The following is a 19770-nucleotide window of genomic DNA, read 5'->3' as shown; positions in this document are numbered from 1 at the left end:
GCAGCAGCATTGGGCGATCTCAGGCAACAGTATATTTACTAGCTTCTCCACAGGTATCTAGTGATTGTAGCCCTCATTGACCATGGACTGCCATTTGCAGCCAATAGGAGTGGCAGACTGGGACACTGTTTCCCACCATTTCCACTGACCCTGGATCATTCACAGTCAACTGAAGTGGTGTCCCAGTCCATTACTCCCATTGGCCACAAACAGCAATACGCGGTGAACCACGGCTGCAACTGCTCGTGAATATGCCGGTGGCAGCTCACCAGGGACTAACACAGGCAGGCTGCCGCTTGTTTATTGCCTACCCCTGCTCTAAACTATGCAGCTTTTACAGACATGGCTGTGTCCCTAAAAGTCAGGCAATATAAATGCTATTTGTCAGCACTTTTGTTGATAAAAATACTTCATTCCCCACGAGGGAAGTTCACACTGTCGATCACAGAGTGCACCTGCTGACAAAATGCTGTCTACACCACCGCTTGTTACGAAGCTTTTGTCTTTCAGGGAGGGATTCTTTAAACCACTGGTGAAGGACAAAAGCTATTGATATTCAAGTGGCAGCATAGACAAAGCCTAAGGACTTTGCCTACAGCAGACAGTCCACAAAACTCACTCAAATGTATAAAAAAAAAAAAATCACCTTTTAGCACAGCAAGTTTCAGTGAAGTAACTTGCCAGCATAGTCTTATGGATACTGTTTTCCTAAAGCGTGGGGAGAATCCTCTCCCACCATTGTCACCACAACCAAGCTGTTGCATTAAAGTGCTGCCAATGTAGACAAAGCATTAGTGTGTCATATTTATATACCGGGAACTGGTTGTGTGGTGTTAGCCATTCTTGATTACTCCAACACAGCACTGCTCCTCTTGATCACAAATAGATCCCAGACTGCAGCAAACAATAGATTCTTGTATTCAAAGGATAAATATCATGGAAACCTACAGGCCACTGCATGAAATGCATATAGACGCACTTGTGACAACTGCTACATACAAAAAATGTAACAGCAATGAAGGGTCCTGTGGCACCTTATAGACTAACAGAAAAGTTTGAGCATGAGCTTTCATGAGCACAGACTCACTTCATCAGATGCTGCATATGATGAAGTGAGTCTGTGCTCACGAAATCTCATGCTCAAAACTTTTCTGTTAGTCTATAAGGTGCCACAGGACCCTTCATTGCTGTTACAGATCCAGACTAACACAGCTACCCCTCCCATACTTGACACCATACAAAAAATGGAATCCTGTTTACACAGGACAGTGTATTTACAAAAATAAGCTCTTTATAGCCTAAACTGAAACTTGTAAAACTCGAATGACTTTGCTTACAGAAACTGCTGAATGTTCTGCCACTCAGCCTAGATTCTAAAAACAGAGCTGAAAATTTGCTCAAGGTGTAAATATTAGTGCTGGGCCAACACTAGAAATATAAATATTCTAAACCTTCAGGACTGCCAACAGTTTCAGGCATTTTTAGCTGTTTGACATTTCATTATTAGTTGAGACTACATATCAGATACCCTTTTACTACTCAGAAGAACAAAAAGCTTAATATTATGGATAAGTCCTATAAAATATTTGAAAACCATGCTGGGAAAGATAAATGAGTCACTTAAAAAAACCTTAATACAGTAAAAAAAAAAGTGACTGATGCTTATATGGAGTTTTGGTTTTAAAGCCTGAGAGAACAGTTCTACAGCTGTACAAACAAATTACTACGTTTTAAAAAAAAAACAAAACACTCATGTGCCTTCCTGCTCTGCCATTTCACCCATATTATTTTCAAGGTACTCTTCACTGGCTTTCCCTCATCTTCCAAATCAAGCTTCTCAGGTTCAGGGCTGAGAACAACTCACTTCCTGCCAATAACTATGCCCCTTCCATTTGTGGCTCCCTTCCCTGTATTTACTGAGAAGAGTTCCACAAAACCAGACTTCTACAAACCCTTCCCTAGCAACTTCTGCAGAGCATTACATGTAAACATTCTTCTATTATTTTGTTTTGTTTTTAAGATGGACTGTGCCTGAGATTTGTTAAGGTTAAACCCCTCAATAGGATGTCATCTACTTACACTAGTTCAAATAATTTAGTGCACAAAACCTATGGAAACTCCATCTAGAGAGGCTGATATTTGGTTTGCTAGCAATTGACCAATAACTGCTTTCATCCTATACAGCTTCCACCCCAGCCTCCAAACACATCTGGCTTGGGGACCAAAAGCTGTGCACTAAATAGCTTCAGAAGACTTACATATTGTACTTATGGAAGTAGCTGCAATTTTACTTTTATCAAGTTGATATTATTTTGGAACTGTCAGAGTACCATTTATAGCAGTTTTGAATTGATTTCATAGCTATTTCTGTAAGCTAAAATGTGCACCACAAGATTCAACAGAAATTCCCTCAAATGTAGGTGAAGGTATTGGAATACGATGGAGTTAATTTAGAAGTTAGAAGAGAAAAGAAAGCTTTGAGAAATACAAGTCACTAGAGCAGTAGTATTGCCACTGTAACGATTTTAAGTACTGAATCGCTTTGTGTGAAATGGCAGGTGGAACCAAAATAGTCATGAACTCTAAGCTATGCAAATTTGTTTCCTTTTTAGAAAGCCTTAAAAAGTATTTAAATTACTGAATTAGAGTCTTCATTTAAAAAGTGGCTGCCCTAGCAAATAAGAGCAGTCTGTCATCTCAAAGGCTCCCATCAATGATGGCAAGAAATACAAAAATACAATTTATGGCATCACTGTAAAGGAGTCAACACCCTACTTACTTTAAACAGGAAAAAAAAACAAACAGAGTTCACCTTACTACATTAACTCCTTTCAGAGTCACTAGTTCTGCCAGAGGGCATTATCTATTTCTGATCTCTCACAATGGTGGTCCAGCTCTGGAGTGACAACTTTCTATCCCAGTTTTATAAACTGATAAAGATCTTATTTAATAAGGGGGGGGAACACCCACCACCAACAGGTAGGATTGAGAAAAGTCAAACCTAAATCATCCCTAAGACTGAAACTGCCACATTTAGCAACAGGTTTAATAAAGTAATCCCAGTATCATTCTTTTTCCAACCTTTTCCAGTAAATGAGAGAGTTAGGTCTACTAAATAGCAGATTAAGTACTCATTATAAAGGCTGGGCTTATGCTATATCAATAGGTGCTGCCACAGAAAAATGCCTGTAAATCCTAGCCAGCCAGTCATGTGCTTCAGAAGCCATCACAAAGGCAGGGCTGGCTGCCCTTCTCCAGCTGTTACACACCCACACCCTTCAACATTTTGGCTCTTCACTATTCACTTGGTAGCCAGCAAAAGGAGAGGAACAATACCAACCTCTGTCAGTTATTGCTCCAGTGCCTGCTGACATGCTCAGCACAGGTAGAGTTAAGGGCATGGTTGTAAGCAGCTTTTGTGGATTAGATGAAAGAACTTTTCTTCAGTCCACAGTACCTTTCAGCATAAATTAAATCAAAGCCCATGAGTTCAGATTATTTCAACTGGTTGATTTCCTAGTTTGTTTCCCAATGCCACATCAGTAGTCTAGGTAGGTTATGGGACAGTCTCTGTGGGTTTTTTATACTTTCCACCGACACCATAATATTGCCCTATTAGCTGTAAAAATGTCATCACCAGCATGCAAACTGGAGAAACAGCACAGAGGAAGGAGGAAGATAAAATGGACCCACTTAATAAAGCTCTCACTGAGCACTGAGTCACTTAATTTTCAAAAACATTTTGCAGTACATGTTAACCTTGGACTGTTTTACAGTTGCTACTGGCAACATAATTAAACTCTTCGTACTGATGGGTGGAACACCAGTTAGTCACTGGAAGATAAATTCACTTATCCTTTTTCGAAACTAGAGCTATAACTAAAAGAACCCAAAGCCACAAAACTGCCTTTCTACAGCTGTACCACATTTTAAAATGAATGGATGACAAGCCTCTATGGAAGATATAAAGTGGCAGTAATGCACTAACTTTGTACTTTGCAGTTACCATCTTTAAGGTTTCCTTTGATGGCAAACCACAGAGATCAGGCCACTTGTCTCAAGTGACAAGTATTATATTTGGTATGTCCCCAACTAGCAACAGGTTTTCCAAGATATTAGTAGCTATGTTGGAAACAGCATTAAAAAATGGACCAAGCCTGCACCAAAAAAGTTAATTTCTTCCTGTGTTTGGATGAAAATCTAAAAATCAGGCAGGCCTCAATAAAATCCTATATAGCATTTCCTGTGAGCTGTTACAGAAGAACACTTACATTGGTGCTGACTTGAGAGAAACAGAGATAAGAGGCCACAGAGTCTGTTACAGAGAGACACACACACATTGTGCCTATCCTAGAAGATAAAACAAGGTACCACAGTTGCAACTATGTTAACTGCTAACTATAAAAGTTACATTTGGGAACATAATAAAATACTTCCCTCTTCAACTGCTCAAGGGTGAGTATTTTTCTACCCAGCATATGAAGGTTTTAGAACATAATACAAATTGTCAAAACAAAAAAAAGCAGTGAAGTAGCACTTTAAAGACTAACACAATAAATTATTTTGTTAGTCTTTAAAGTGCTACTTGACTGCTTTTTTGTTTTGACAGTATACAGACTTGCATGGCTTTCACTCTGTTACAATGCAAAATGTGTTTTGTTTTGTTTTTTAAAAAAAGAACAAGCTTCTTACGCTTTCTTTCTAGTCTAAAAATCAGTTCATAGTTATCCTGACATAACCAAAGCCTGATTTTCAGAGGTGCTGAGATCGTGCAGTTCCCGTGAGTTTAAACACTCAGCACTTTCAGAAAAGCAAGACCCTTGACATGCTGGTCCTAGAAGTTATCTATTCAATGAAAAAAGCATGCATATTAGTTTCAACATCATTCCAGTGATTACAATACAATTTTTAACTAGCTATTGACCTGTGCCTCCCATCCCCAAACCAAGTCTATTTCTAAACCCATTTTCAGATATAAGTGCTTGGATCCAGCAAACTCTTTGGTTTTGAGATCTTCATGCCAACAGAGAATTTAGACAATCATTTCTATGCTTTACAGAGCATAATAATATTTCTCTTTTGGAATGATTATTTTTAATAGCAAATGAATCTTAAAAAGGTCAAAACACTTAAGTCACTTCAAAGCAGATTTAACCCCCAGAAACTTGTCTACTTTATAAATACCCTGCCCCACCCTCCAAACACCATAAAAGCAACTTTGCAAAACTACAAAAACTTACCAACTAAGGTGCAAAGTCTGCTCACCCACGTTAAACATGAACAAAATTAACTGTCTCTTTACACACCAAAAAACAGTTACTTGCCCTTTGGGTGTAGAATCTGGCACAGCTGAATTGAATTACAGTAATAAATATTAGCGTAGAAGTTTAAAGTTAAGATGTTTAAACAAATAAGGTTTAAATCAAGAATTGAGATAGGCCTTCTGATTGTCAGAATTACAACATTGTGTCTCTCACTTAAGCACATCCTCTCTGCCTCCTCCCTTCACCCCTAACATTTGGTTTTTAAAACGGATGGGTCTATTGGTTCATCATGCCGCTATGCCCTATCGAAAAGATTTGGAATTGGCCTATATGTCTCAAATTGTCATCTTTATTTCTATAAACCTTCTAAACAAAGAAGGAAACAGAAAGGCAGGGTAGATGATGTAATGTATATTTCTTGGACCAACTTTTGTTGGTGAGACACCCGAGCTTCCCAGAGCTCTTCTTTAGGTCTGGGAAGTATAGTCAGGGTGCTAACAGTTAAATATCAGGTGGAAGAGATTATTTAGCAGAAATAATTAGTACCTATTTCACAGGACCATTAATCATGGGGGAAAAGAAGACGGAGGGAGACCACTCAGAGGAATTATAGATTGCATAAACTAGTGTCCCAATTATTCATTTCCTTCTTTTTAATGCCTAAATGTTATGCATTTGAACTCATGTGCAGATACCCTTTAAGGATGAGGTCTGAGACCAGATTAGTGACTAGTTTGTTAAAGTATTAAAAGGAAATGACACCTTAAAAAGTTACATAAAAAGTAAAACATAAAACATACATCAATCACCACAAAACACAAGACATGAAATGTAACACTCACCGGTTTGGGCATTTTCAGATCCTGAAGTGGTCCTGTTTATTCCAAGAACAAAAGCTCATGCAGTGGCTTGAAGGTGTTTCTTCCTTTTTCTTATAGATCTGGTAACAGGAGAGTGGAAACAGCTCTAGCTTACTCAGAAGTGGGCAAGGCAAGAAGAACTGTAAAATCGCTGTGGAGGTGAAGTAACCACAGCACAAGGGGGAGCAGCACAGATGAGTCAGACACGACCAACAGTTACTAAGGAACTCCACTGGGTTTGTTTTATTTAAAAAAACCACCCCACGCAAGTAACCTCGCCCAGTGGTGGTGGGGGAGACCCAACTGCAAGCACAGAAGGTCAGCCGGCCAGACACACGCATAAGACTGAATAGCATCGCAACACCTTCCCCGCGCGGTGTAAGAACCTGGGAAGGAGGAGAGGGCGGGAACCGGGAAGGATTGCCAGTCCCCGCTTCGCCTCCTGGGGCTGGACGGGAACCTCAGCAGGCCTCCGAGCCCAGCCCCCTCTGCAGCGCGGCTACCCGCAAGCAGCTCCGAGAGAGAAGCGCGGAGCCCGTTCAAACCCTGCCCCGCACCGCCGCTCGGTCCGAGTCCCCCAAAGGGAGCCGCGCAGGGGCCGGGCGGGGCCGGGCCCGCGGCTACCGCTCCGAGAGCCGGGCGAGCCCCAGAGCTGGTGGGGGCCAGCCCCAGGCGGGCTCCGGACTCCGGACTCCCAGCCCCGCCGCGGGCAGCACCTAGCACCGGCGCCGCTCAGCCACAGCACCTGCTGGGAGCGCCGCCCCCTCCTCCCGCGGCCGGACGCGGGCACCTGAGAGAGCCGCGCGCGCTTTCGCCCAGCCGCCCGCCAGGCTCCCCTTACCCGGCTGTCTCTCGGCGACGACTGGGCAGCGGCCCTAGGGTGCGCCAGGGTCCCTACGCGCGCCGCTAACCCCGCCCCTGCCACCCCCGCGGCCGCAATATGGCCGAGAGGGCCCCGCCCCCAGCCTCGGCTCTTGCACATTCCGCGGACGCGCAGCCGCTTTCCCGCGCGCCGCGGCCCCCACCTGTTGCAGCTCCTGGCGTCCCGGCGCTCGTAGCCCCTGGCGCAGCCTGGCCAGTTACCGCAGGGGCCATGAGGAAGTCACGTGCTTAGCGCCCGCTTCGGGGACAGAGGCGAACAAAAGGCAGGAGCCTCGGGTCGGACAACACGCGGGCCTGTGGCAAGGGGCCGGGGTTGGCATCGTTTGGTTCCGGACCTACTGAGGCCTGGACACACGTTCTCCTCCCTCCAGCCCCTTGCTCTCTGCTCCGCTCCCACATACGATCTTGAAGAAGCCGTTTCATTGCACATACTTCTACCAGGGCTTCTGTGTTTCCCTGTTTGATCTTTTGACCTTTTGGCTGAAAATGTTCATGCTTAAAGAGGAGGAATTTTCATCTCTTTTTTTTAATAGTAACAGAGGCAGCCGTGCTAGTCTATACACTACCAAAACAAAAAAGCAGTCAAGTGAGCACTTTAAAGACTAGCAAAATAGTTTATTAGGTGAGCTTTCGTGGGACAGACCCCCTTCTTCAGACCATAGCCAGACCAGAACAGACTCAATATTGAGTCTGTTCTGCTCTGGCTATGGTCTGAAGCAGTGGGTCTGTCCCACAAAAGCTCACCTAATAAACTATTTTGCTAGTCTTTAAAGTGCTACTTGACTGTTTTTTTGTTTTAAGTTTACATATTTTCATAAATGGGGCTGGTGCAACTAGTATGAAGCAACGTTTCCCACACTTTCAGAAGACTTAAAGAGACTTTTTATTTCTTTGGCACACAGCCAGATGAGCTAGTCAGAGATAGTCTCCGAGGGGGTGGCCCTTTTAGGCTATGTCTGCATGACAGAAATAGCTATGCTGCGTCTTTGAACATGCCCATTTCAAAATAGCAGGTGCGCTATTGCAGTCTCCCTGGACTCCTTGTTGCAGGAGGAGTAAGGGATGCTTCCAAAGAGTGCATTATTGCAATGTTTGGCACTGTTTAGATAGAGCTAAATGCCAAAATAGCCTATTTGGAAATTAAATACTCAATGTGTCCTATGTATATCTTATATCAAGTTTAGGATACAGAGGTAGCCTTAGTCTGTAGCACCTTAAAGACTAACAAATTTATTAGGTAATGAGCTTTTGTGGATAAGACCCACTTCCTCTGAGCTTACCCATGAAAACACATTACCTAATAAATTTATTAGTCTTTAAGGCACTACAAGACTGCTTGTTAATAGTCTGTGAGGTTGCACTAAACTTGGCAGAGTGTGAAACCCTGCAGAAGAGACATTATGTTGGTAGTTGTTTCAAGCTCTGGGAGCCTCCAAAATCTATCTTATGCTTATTAGAGCACCTTTACTAATTTTTACCAGTAAATTGTATCTCATTCAACCAACAGTTATGAGGCTTAAGCCATTAGTAATATATATCATGTTAACATAAACCACTTGTAACTCAGTGGCCGTGTCTACACTACTCCAAATCTTTGAAATGACAATGCAAATGACCATTTCAAAGATTATTAATGAGGTGCTGAAATGCATATTCAGCACCTCATTAGCATGCCACTGGCCGCAGCTCTTCAAAATTGCTGCATTTTGCTGCTGCGCGGCTCGTCCAGACAGGGGTCCTTTTCAAAAGGTCCCTGCCAACTTAAAAATCCCCTTATTCCTATCTGCTGATAGGAATACGGGGATTTTTAAGTTCCCGGGGTCCTTTTGAAAAGGTCCCCTGTCTGGACGAGCTGCGCGGCAGCGAAAAGCGGCAATTTTGAAGAGCCATAGCCAGTGGCATACTGAGGCACTGAATATGCATTTCAGTGCCTTATTAATAATCTTCAAAATGATCATTTGCATGGTCATTTCAAAGATTTGGGCTAGTGTAGACATAGCCAGTATGTATGTGACAAACTTTAAATTACAAGGCACATAGAAAATATACATATAACCAGTAAAAAGCCTATTGGTGGGTCATGTAAAATACTAGTTTAACAATAATATTCTCTGCAAATTTAAATAAGGGCAAGACTCTCTGGTTTGTTCCATAAACCCAGTTTAACTGGCTGGTCAGACCAAGCTGGCAATGGTTCTCCACTGGACTCTACTTATTCTGGCATTTTGTTGACATATCTCTGTTGACAGTGGCATTCTTTCTCATGGGGAGCAGCGTATGGCTGTCAACAAAAGCGGCTCCGTTCTGTCAACTTACTGTTGATAGAATGCACTTTGCAGTCTGGACACTGCAGGTTTTGTCACCAAAACCCTGCAATCTAGACATAGCCTCTGTGTTGCCTGGTGAATTGCAGGAGCATCTCCCTAGCCTGGATTTCAGGTACCAAACTAATGTTTCTGACTGCTTTGGTAGCCTTAGACCCTTGGATATATTTTAACAGTTTATTCACTAACAGTTTGCTCTTTCCCTCCTTGAGATTTAACTAGTCAAAGGGGCAGGGGAGAAAGCTCCATAACCCTGTATGCAATATTTCCATCTCTCACAGTTTTATCAGGAGACGGGGGTTGGAATACTTGATGATTACCTGTCTGTTCCATCCCTCTAGTGCACCTGGCTTTGGCCACTGTTGGAAGATAGGGTATTGGGCTAGCTGAACCTTTACTCTGGCCCAGTATGGCCATTCCCATGTTCTCTTAATCTGGTCTGCTCTTCTGAAAGCCCCGTCTACTGGAGACACGATTATATGCAATATTTGGGTTTGGTTGCAATAGCTGGTCTAATTTTGGTTGTTGGGCTTGGGGCAGAGGTGGTGGTGATGATCAGTGCTATATGGGAAGTCAGACTACATGACCTGGTGGTCCCTTCTTGCCTTCAACTCTATCAGCTGATGAGCTCAGATTTTGTTTTGATTAAATGTTTCTAGGTCTCGTGAGTATGGAGAAAAACTTGAAAACATATCATATTTCACAGAGCTGGGCGGGATCATCAAGTCAAGTCCCCTGCCTTCATGGTAAGACCAAGCACCACCCCTGCCAAATTTTTTTAATCTGTTTGTCCAAGACCCCTAACTGGCTTCCTCAAGGACTGAACTCACAACTCTGGGTTTACAGGGCTAAGAACAGTAAGGTTAGAAACTAGTTAGAAACCACCCCAAAGGCTTAGAAACCACCAGGTAAACTAAAAGTAACCCTTCTTTTTATATAGTGCTCATGATGTTTTTAACACCACTCTGTTAAGTTTAGGAGGCCTCTCCTTTGACTATGAAGTTATCAGTGGTACTATTCACCTGCCCCTCCTTTCTCAAATGCAGACATGCTTATATGGACAAAACAGCAGGCAGCTTCTTGAAAGCGTGCTGTGTTCCTGTCCCAGCTGGTATGGTATTGCCCCCATCACAAGAGTGTATAAAGCCACAAGCAACAGTCTATAGGCCCATATTTCTTTCCTTTATTCCTGGGACAGCACTCAGCCCACCTACAAGACTGAGGAGCCCCTACAGGCCAGCTCATGCTGCCATCAGTGGATGTCCCTACTCCAGTCATTTGATGTAGGAGGGATAGAGGGAAGGGGGCAAGAGCCACAAAACAAGAGAGCACAAAGAACGACAAGAAAGCTGGAAAAAACCCACATGAATAGTTTGACTGTACGTCCCATTTTGGCTGGGATAGTCCCCATTTTAAGCTCAGTGCAAGCAGGCACCCAGCAGTTCTTTTTCCTAATGTGGGTTCCTCCCAGCACCTCACTTCCCAATAGATAGTCTGCTCTTAATCTTCTGAATGAATAGTCTTCCATGGATCCAGAGCCGATTCAGGCACAGTGTGAGTGGAGCAATGCTTCAAAATAGAGCTGTGCCCTCACACACCAGGTCTGCAACTGTTCCCTGATATTTTGTAGGTTCTGGAACCAAACTCGTGTTAGATATAGGCTTGTCCAGGCTTGCTCCCCTGAGATAAAACAGCAGGTTTCATGCTGAACAGCCCAGTGTAGACATCTCACAAATAAATCCTTGATTAATTTTAAGTTACGCTGATACTTAGTGAGAGCAAACTTACAATGTTTCATTATTTGGGTTGTGTACAGTTCTGCACACACACGACTGCTTTATCTAATCAGTCACTGGTCCCTTCAAAGCGGCAAGTCAGAAATAAATTGGCCACCAATCCAAATATATTCTGTGAGGCCTAACTGGAAGAAAATGGTACAGAGCTGATTACTGCTCGCCTGACTTGTGAGGTCTGAAGGTAATCTAAAGCAAATGGAGTAGTCAATGCCTCCCAATGACACACCTAATCTGAGGTGCATGGCGGTGAAGTAATTAGGTCTGACTCACGGCACAAAAGGTAAACGTTGAGTTCTGCATTATATTGACTAGCAATGCCTCCGAAAACACTCTATTCTTGTGACATTCTCATTACACTGCCTTTAAAAACAAGGTGAAGTTTACTCGTGTACAGAAAAGCAGCATGGGTCCAGGCATAACTAAGTACTGTTTAAATTTTCCAAAAAAGGGTACCATATCTGAACTTTCAAAAAAGAGGATGCTGCTGAGAGGGAAAGTTTCTGTATCAGTATCTACCCACTCATGGTGTATCGATGTACTGAGGAAGTGTATCTGTATCAGTATTTACCAAATCACATTGTATTAATTAATTGTATTAGTACATTGATACACGGTGAGTCGGTAGACATTAATACAGATGCACTCTCTCTCAGGAGCATTTGAAAGTTCAAATATGGTAACCCTGCTCCAAATAAAGCTTTTACATGTAATTAAATAGAATGTATATTTCAAAAAGTGTTGTGAGAGAAGGACATTCAAAAGAATCAGATATTCAAAAGAAGCAGAGTGACTTTGATATGGTATTAATTATCTAGAAAAGCCAGACATGCCATTAAAAAGTCAACATCCACACGTGTCATGTGGTAGTATTTCAGACTGTTTTATTTTCCCCCTATGCCATACTTATGGTGGGAATTATAGGAATAGGAGTCACAGTGTCTCAGCAACTGGGGGCAGGAACTCGTTTCTTTAATTTTGTTTTCTTTCTGAAAAATCACATTTTAACAAGGGCTGTACAGCAAACAGAAACTAAAACAAAAGTTATGAGCTTGATGCAGAAATTATCAGCTGAGGCCTGCATTGTGCTCATCAGACATACAGAATGAAATGGTCTCCTCCACCCTTAAAATCTATAGCTCTTGAATTTTTACAGTTGGGGGTCTGACAAACATACTGATTCCCTGGGCAAAGTGTGTGGGGTTTGGGCTTCAGGGCCTAAGGTGGAAGGGGCGTGGCTGGGTCATCCAGCCCTCAGTATCACCTGGATCGTACTGTGCCCCTCCCATCAGCCCTTAACCCTGCCTGGAGCATGCTACCTGGTACTCCTGTGGTGATTTAAAGGCCCCAGGGCTCTGGCTGCTGCCACTGTCACAGTAGTGGTGGCAGTGGCTGGGAGGCCCAGGCCTCTTTGAATTGCTGAATCCCACAGGGTTGCCAAATTTTTTGAAAACTGATGCAGAATAGGCAGACCCAGCCATGGGATCCCCGACCAAGCGGGGAATTTCGACGACAAGTCCCACATCCGGCATTGAGGCAGAAATGCCCTGCAGGACTTGTCATGGAAAGTTGGGACCACCTGCAGATTGTGGCATCTCTGGCAGCCTTAGGTCCCAGGCAAAACTTTGCCCTTTGCCTGTCCATCAGCAGGCCTACCCACAGTGCATGCTCATCCCAATCCCATATGCTATGGATGCGTAAACATTTTTTTTGGCCCACAGAAATGTCTTGAGCTTAAACTTCAGGGCACAAGTTCTTGGGCTGGAATTGCAGTTAGACAAAACTGCAGTAAGGTAGGGGGAATGAGAAGGGAAAAGGGACAATGGAAAATTGTAAATGAAAGAATAAGTAGTGTATTGAGGGCATCTATTTGTGCCCGCTTAGTTTTACAGTGTGGTTTCTGTGAGTACACAGTAAGTAGCTCAGGCACAAACTTCCAAGGGAGCTGTGAGTATTCACAACCTCTGAAAACAATCCACTTTTAATGTGCCCAAATATAGATTCAAGTGCTTCACTTTAGGACTCTTCTCCTCTCAGAGACTAATCCACAATATTATGGTATCCATCCCAGTACAATCACAGTTTCACCAAAAATCCACAACCCCCTCACAAAACCAATTTCAGAGGAATTGGCAATAGGTAATTGATTACTTTTCTTATCCTGTAATCAATACCACATAACCCACATCTGGGAAACTCAGTTATAGAAAACCCCCATTTGTAGGGGAGAAGAATGGCAATTTTAACTATTTCAAATGCATTGAAATACATACACTATAGTGCCAATTAGAGTGAGCCTCTGTATATAGGACCCAAACTTACTGTCTTTTTTTGAATAAAATGAAGTCTTGTGGGAGTCAGAACTGCAAGATTAGACCCCTACTGGAGATGTTTTGTGTGAAAAAAGCCATATCTTAATTATAGCAGGTTCCATTGCCATTTTTAATTAGTTATATTAGATTAATGTCTTGTTAATTTATAGTGATAACCTGGAACTGTGTTCATAGGTTAAATAATATTCAGAGGATTGCATGTATAATTTACAGTGGTATAAGTAAGGCCTGGTCTACACTAGGGATCAAATTTGATCCCAGATATACAATTCTAGCCATGCCATTTGAATAGCTAGAATTCACATATCAGGATCAACTTTCTTCCCTGGTGTAGATCAGGCTTCTTCGGGCTCACATCGACATCCCTTACTCTTTACGTCAGCCTGGAGTACCAAGGTCAACAGCTGATCCCAGAGACTTAAATTTTGCTGCGTCTTCACACGTGGCAAAATTGATTCCCAGCAGATTCCCCCGGTATGTATAGACATACCCTGAGAGATTAGTCTGTGCTACTGTGAGATGAGAGTCAAGCGAAGCTAAATCAGAACTAACCCCACCAAAGTCAGCCAAGTTACTCTCATGCAAAACCTGACATTACTGTCAAGCCTTATATATGTTTAACCACATCCATAATGCTGAAGCCATAAATTACTCCTTCATACCAATATGAAAACATTAAAAGCTTATGACCCTGACCTATCACCCAGTAGTATCTGACTCATTGAGTTTTCCTATTTAAACAACATGAGCATAGGTGGAAGAATCAGGCCCTATATTCTTTTGAAAGGTGACATAGCTCAGAGGCAGCATGTTTGTAAGTGAGGTGAACACAACTGATGTGTCTGGGTGATTTTTTGGTTTTGTTTTGAGGGCAGGCTGAGCTGGCCTTCCTGAGGGTAAGTCCACTACTTACTTAATAGTAAAGTCAAATGCCCATAAAGGTTATTTTGCCACTTCAATAAAAATCACAATTTTCTTTAAAAATACCCTTTTCTTTTATTGTTTTCATAGGTAATAATGCTTGAGTTTCCAGCATGTTTTCTATGAAAATATAAAAGATTCCTCCCAGTGTTTCTGTAAGGATTGTACTTAATACTGTGAGTACCTTTGTAATCCTCATGCTTCACATAATATCATATCATACACAAGGCTACCTAAACAAATTATATGAACATTATTGATCAATGGCACAAGACAAGATGCTTTGCTTTTGTGGACCCTTTTCGAAGAAGTGTGTTGAATTCAGTCAGGTGTCAATGAGCAAAAGGTACAAACTGGTCTATTGGTAAAAGGAATAATTTATTGCCTCATTCACTACCCTATTGTGTAAACATACGAGTTACATGAAGTACTGGATTTTGGTGAGAACAGCACAAAGCTGAGATGAACAAACATGACAATGTAAAACAAGAGCTTTTGGTCCAAATCCTGTTCTCGTTGCCATCAACAAGCTCAGCATGTGGCTCTACGTAAAGGAATCCATGTTAACAAAAAAGGTTGGTAGCTGAAAATGTATATGATATAGTCTTTTTAATCATGTATGGCCATGCTCTTCCCACAGGTTCCCTTGTCTCATTCTCTCGCAGGTGGAACACTGAACAGTGAGTTCCTGCTCCTGCTCCAGTGACAAAACTCCCATTGATTTCAGGCCCTGAATGAAGATGGGGCTGGAATGCCAATTTTAAAAGCAGGTGGGCGGAGGAAGGCTGCCCTAAGGACAATTGCTGATTGCCAACATGAAAAAATTATACATTTTCTTTGTGAAAATGAAACCCCTATGTTAAAATAGGCTTTTAAAAATAAAATTATTTGTAATATGTTAATCATAAAGCATGGAGTTTAATCCCCTTCTGCCTCATGTCCAACCTCTAATTTAGTATGGTTTCCCTCAGTGCTTGGACTTATGGTTTCATAATCAAAACGAATCATTATTAGCCTAAGCAACAAGATGTCTTAGAAAACCTCTCCCGTTGTATCAACTGTCTGGCAACAAACCTCACTGCTTCTACCTCTGTTTGTGGCAAGTTTCACTTCATGCAGGCCCCCTGATCATTGTTCTAGGACAGTGGTTCCCAACCTTTTCACTACCTAATCACCCCGCCCCAAACTCTTCACAGATTCCCATCAAAGCCAGTTCCAGCTGCTATGTACATGTCAGTACATGAAAAAGGAAACCACAACATAGATTTTCAGATAGCAATTAATAACATTGTTGGAAAATATTTAATTTAAAAATAATTGTAATTTTGCAATTTATTTAAAATTTGTTTTCTATGCTAATTTTTATTTATCTTATTTTTTGTCACTGACCCCCTGCAATACCCTTGCAGACCCCCAGGGGTCTGTGGACCCCAGAGGTTGGGAACCACTGTTCTAGGAAATTTACACCTGTAGTGCCATCTGAATGTAAAGGTGGAAGCTTTCACTGCCTATATTATTCTTCCTTTAGCTTAGAAGCTGCTCATTTATATAGCTTTTGGAACTGCATTTTATGACATGTTGATTGTGAAGTGGTGTGCTTACTGCCACGTCCCAACAATAACACACTCCAAGCCCAGAGCAACTAAACCTGGGTTTCCCGTAGTAACTAAGCTAGTCTTTAACAACTGCATTCTTTCCTAGTCCACAGTTCAACTTTCCTCATCCTTGTAGTTCTACAGTCAAATGCCATTCAGATGTGCATCCAGTTCAGCCCACTGACATCAAAGAAGGTTGCAAGAGGGGTGTGTCTAGTTCTTAAAAAAAAAAAAACACTACTGCACACAGCTGAAGACACTGTTCCTCATTGGAGCTGGAAATAGCTTCTGCAACTAGAGAGTATAAGAATGGCACACTGAGAATTTTCCCATTTTGTCAAATTCAGCAAAGTTTATGCAGCCACATGTAAAGTACATACTTCCACCATCCCATTGTACTCAACATGAAGATGAACTGGCTGTCCCCCATCGACATGATAGAGGATGTTGTGTGTGTGCCGGGTTGGGGGGTGGTGGAGGATAGACCTACAGGAGCGACGCTAGCAGGACACTGTGGCCAGGTACCCTTTTTGGCTGACACAGCCCTCTTTCAGAGCCAGATTGATCCCTTCTATATCCCTGAAAGTGAAATTGTGACTGCTCTGTTTGCTGTAACCCATTCTTGCCCTTCACTCCTCCCTTGCCATTCCTGTCCCCAGGGTCTTCCACCACCCTTTATTGGTGAATTTGGTTCTTTGTTGCCTGTTCTACGGCAACAGATACTCCCTATTTAAATCAAAATTTAAAGGATATCTCTGTCAAATCAATTTGTAATGGAGATTGTGGTAAAACCTTAACTGGGTGCCACTGTAATCTGTGGTGTCTAGAAATCTGTTTAAGATACTGACAAAAATGCCCAATATTTGCTAACAGAGGTTCACCACCACCTGATTCAGCAGCACCAGGAAATTTAGGTTAGAGGGATTCATTGATTATTGCCACAGTTACGAACATGCTGATTAGACTTGCCCTTTTGCAGGACAAGATGAGATGAGGGATACAAACTCTCTTAGACAAAGAATTAATGGGCATAAAACAGACATAAAAATGCTCCTGATTCACAAACCTGTCAGCCAGCACTTTAATAGAGTGGGCCCTTCTGTTAATGACCTGAAAGTCTGTGTTTTACTGAAGAGGAATTTTTCACAACAGTTTGGAAAGAGAGGCTGCTGAACTTTCTTTTATATTCAAATTTGACACATTAGTGGTTTGAACTGGGATGACAGTTTTCTAGATCATTAGAGGGGCTTTGCTTTATCTAATTTATCATACTTTGCTTTATCTAATTAACTCCCCTGCCCCATCCTTCTGCCCCTCTGCTCTCTGATTTGCTCACCTTGATAATACTTTTTCTAATTTGTCAACCTTGATTACTATGGTTGGTTCTCTGTGCCCTAAATATTGAGTCTGTTCTGGTATGGCTATGATCTGAAGAAGTGGGTCTGTTCCATGACAGCTCATCACCCAGTAAATTATTTTGTTAGTCTTTAAAGTGCTACTGGACTGCTTTTTTGTTTTGATCGTAAGCAGCTGGTGGGCTATGGCTGGCAATATTGCTCTTTCCTAGGAGGTTGCAGTAGTGGGAATGGAGGGACCTTCTTTCAAATGATATTCTTAGAGCAGACAGGGCTCCTTTGTAGCAATCCCAGCGGCTCTCTATGTCTATGTATGCACCCTTCAATCTCTGAGGCTGTTTATTCTATGCTGTACACTTGGCTTCTGTAGGAAAACCCTAATTTCTTCTTGGCAGGGAATACAGGCTCCTGCTACTCCTCCCACCTCTCTCTGTAGTCCGTGGAGTTCCTGAGCCTCTCCCGCCCTTTGCTAGGTACTCATAGGGCTACGGAGAGGGATGCAGCATTAGGCAGCCCGGCCAGGACCTGCCGCTGGAGCTGCAGCGGATGAGGGTCCTCCTCACTCTCCTTGGAGTCTCCAGCAGCCTGGGGAAGCAACACCTGGCGCCACCTCCACTTCCTGCCTAACCCTCGCGCAGGCGCTCGCGCCGCTCCCAGGTCACCGCCATCCCCGGCGCGTTTTGCTCAGCTTGGGAGGGAAGGGTAGGGGAGTGGAACGCAACTTTGCCCTGGGTGCGATTGTGTCGTCACCAAGCCGGGGCGGCCAATGAGCGGAGGCGATTAAAATAGCGCCCTATAAATAGCAGCGCTGTGGCCCGTGCTGGCAGTGAGCTGGAGGCGACTTGCGTCAGGCGGCGGCTGGGTGCCTCTCCCTACCTGGGGAAGGGGGGTTGGAATGACCTACTCCTGTTTCTCCTCCGGCTGACCTGAGCTCGCTTTGCATGCACTCGGAGCGCGAGCCTTTGCAATCAGTCATAGCCCCGGGCCGGATGGCGTGGCGTGAGACTGTAAACTATGCCCATAACATTGTGTTACTGTGTGAATAACCCCGAGACAATCACTAGGGGCTAATTAGAGCACAGCCCTTCTTTCTGCGGTGGCAGTCCTGGAGGTAGCCCCTCCTTAGAGGGATGGGGAGTGACGTTCCCGGATTTGCAGAAACTGGCTGCATTTTGGTTCATGCCCTGATTAATTTTTTCCCATGGGCAGAATGACTTATTGTAGATAATTTTAGTTTTTCTTCCTTAACAAGCTTTATTTTATTAAAAAAAACAAAACAAAATGCACCCTCTTAAGGGAAGCCAGTGCCATATCTTGAAACAGGAGTCTGTGCCTGGTAATATTTTATCTTGTGAAACCTAAATCTATATAACTATTAGACTGGCTGTTAATAGTGAAGCAAAGGTAGTGATAAGGCTTATTGTATTTTCTTCTTCTATCCTCCTGTTAATTTTAATTCTGATGAGCTCAAGAAGTGGTTTCATTTGTATTAACTGCAAAGCCCCCCTCCTTCCAGCATGTCTGAGCAGATGCACCTTGGTTTCTAGGCACAGCTCATTGCAGGAGGATCTTATTGCTCTGTCTTCCACTCCTAGAGGTCCAGTGAATTCACTATTTGTACTAGTTAGTTATCTTTGCCTGGGTCTACATTTGCAGCTTGATCTTCTGGGGTGCTATTTTGCACATGCGCAAAATGGATTTGGGGGTCAGTGTTAACCTTGGAACTCCTTGCCAGCCAGCAAGGATTAAGGAATGTTGATAGGAGGAGTGGTCCCATCAGCATTCTGCTGTGAGCAAAGGGACAAATATTGACAGTTGCTTAATTAATTTTTGGTACACAACTGGCATACCTAAAATTGCATACCAGCTGTCAATATGCAATGTAAGTGTAGACCCAGCCTAAGTGACTGTTTAAATCAGCCTTTATGGGTGAAGATAACCATAATAATTTGAGCACTGGCCTCCTAAACCCACGGTTGAGTTCAATCCTTGAGGGGGCCATTTAGGGATCTGGGGCAAATAGATTTAAAAAAAACTTGTCAAGGATGGTGATCGGTCCTACTCTGGGGGCAGGGGACTGGACTTGATGACCTCTGAAGGTCCCTTCCAGCTCTATGAGATAGGTATATCTCCTGATATTAAAAACATCTGAAAACCATTCTGTCTGTTCAGTCTCCACCTATCCAGTTAAATTATGTGCATTCTTGTCAAAGTATGTACGATGGCCCTGCAACAACAGCATTAGATCAGGTACTTCCTCTAGGACTGAAGCTGGCAACTGAAATAGCAAGAAGAGCCATTTTTTAAAATGTGGTTTAAAAAAAAATTCAGGAGCTACAATGCATGTGAATAGGAGACGGTTCTTAATAATGTCAAACCATACTTTTTGTAACCTCTATTTTAAGAACAGTGCACACACAATGATTTGTAATGATACATGTTT

At 42.8% G+C, this 19770-nt stretch overlaps 1 protein-coding gene and 1 long non-coding RNA gene across 4 annotated transcripts in view; one reads left to right on the top strand and one right to left on the bottom strand.

The window, feature by feature from the left end:
• Positions 1-7171, bottom strand: part of EZR (ezrin) — a 54551-nt gene extending 47380 nt beyond the window's left edge. Inside the window, exons 1-2 of one of the 3 annotated variants that reach the window (XM_074990300.1) lie at positions 7150-7171; positions 6107-6204 (exon numbers count right to left, since the gene is read on the bottom strand). In XM_074990300.1, coding sequence (XP_074846401.1) covers positions 6107-6118 — 12 coding nt within the window. In that variant the 5' untranslated portion in view covers positions 6119-6204; positions 7150-7171. Of the gene's footprint in view, positions 1-6106; positions 6205-6869; positions 6902-6965; positions 7086-7149 lie in introns of those variants that run through there. The other 2 variants (XM_074990298.1, XM_074990299.1) reach the window with 2 other exon arrangements.
• Positions 7172-9433: 2262 nt separating this feature from the next.
• On the top strand, positions 9434-15068 carry LOC142010759 (uncharacterized). Its single transcript, XR_012644873.1, has 3 exons — positions 9434-9445; positions 9990-10076; positions 15018-15068. It is a non-coding gene; the product is annotated as an uncharacterized LOC142010759 (long non-coding RNA).
• Positions 15069-19770: the final 4702 nt, after the last annotated feature.

This window comes from Carettochelys insculpta, chromosome 3, assembly GCF_033958435.1.
Source record: "Carettochelys insculpta isolate YL-2023 chromosome 3, ASM3395843v1, whole genome shotgun sequence".
In the NCBI taxonomy this organism is placed as follows: Eukaryota; Metazoa; Chordata; order Testudines; family Carettochelyidae; genus Carettochelys; species Carettochelys insculpta.
This window is presented reverse-complemented; position numbering and strand designations above follow the sequence as displayed.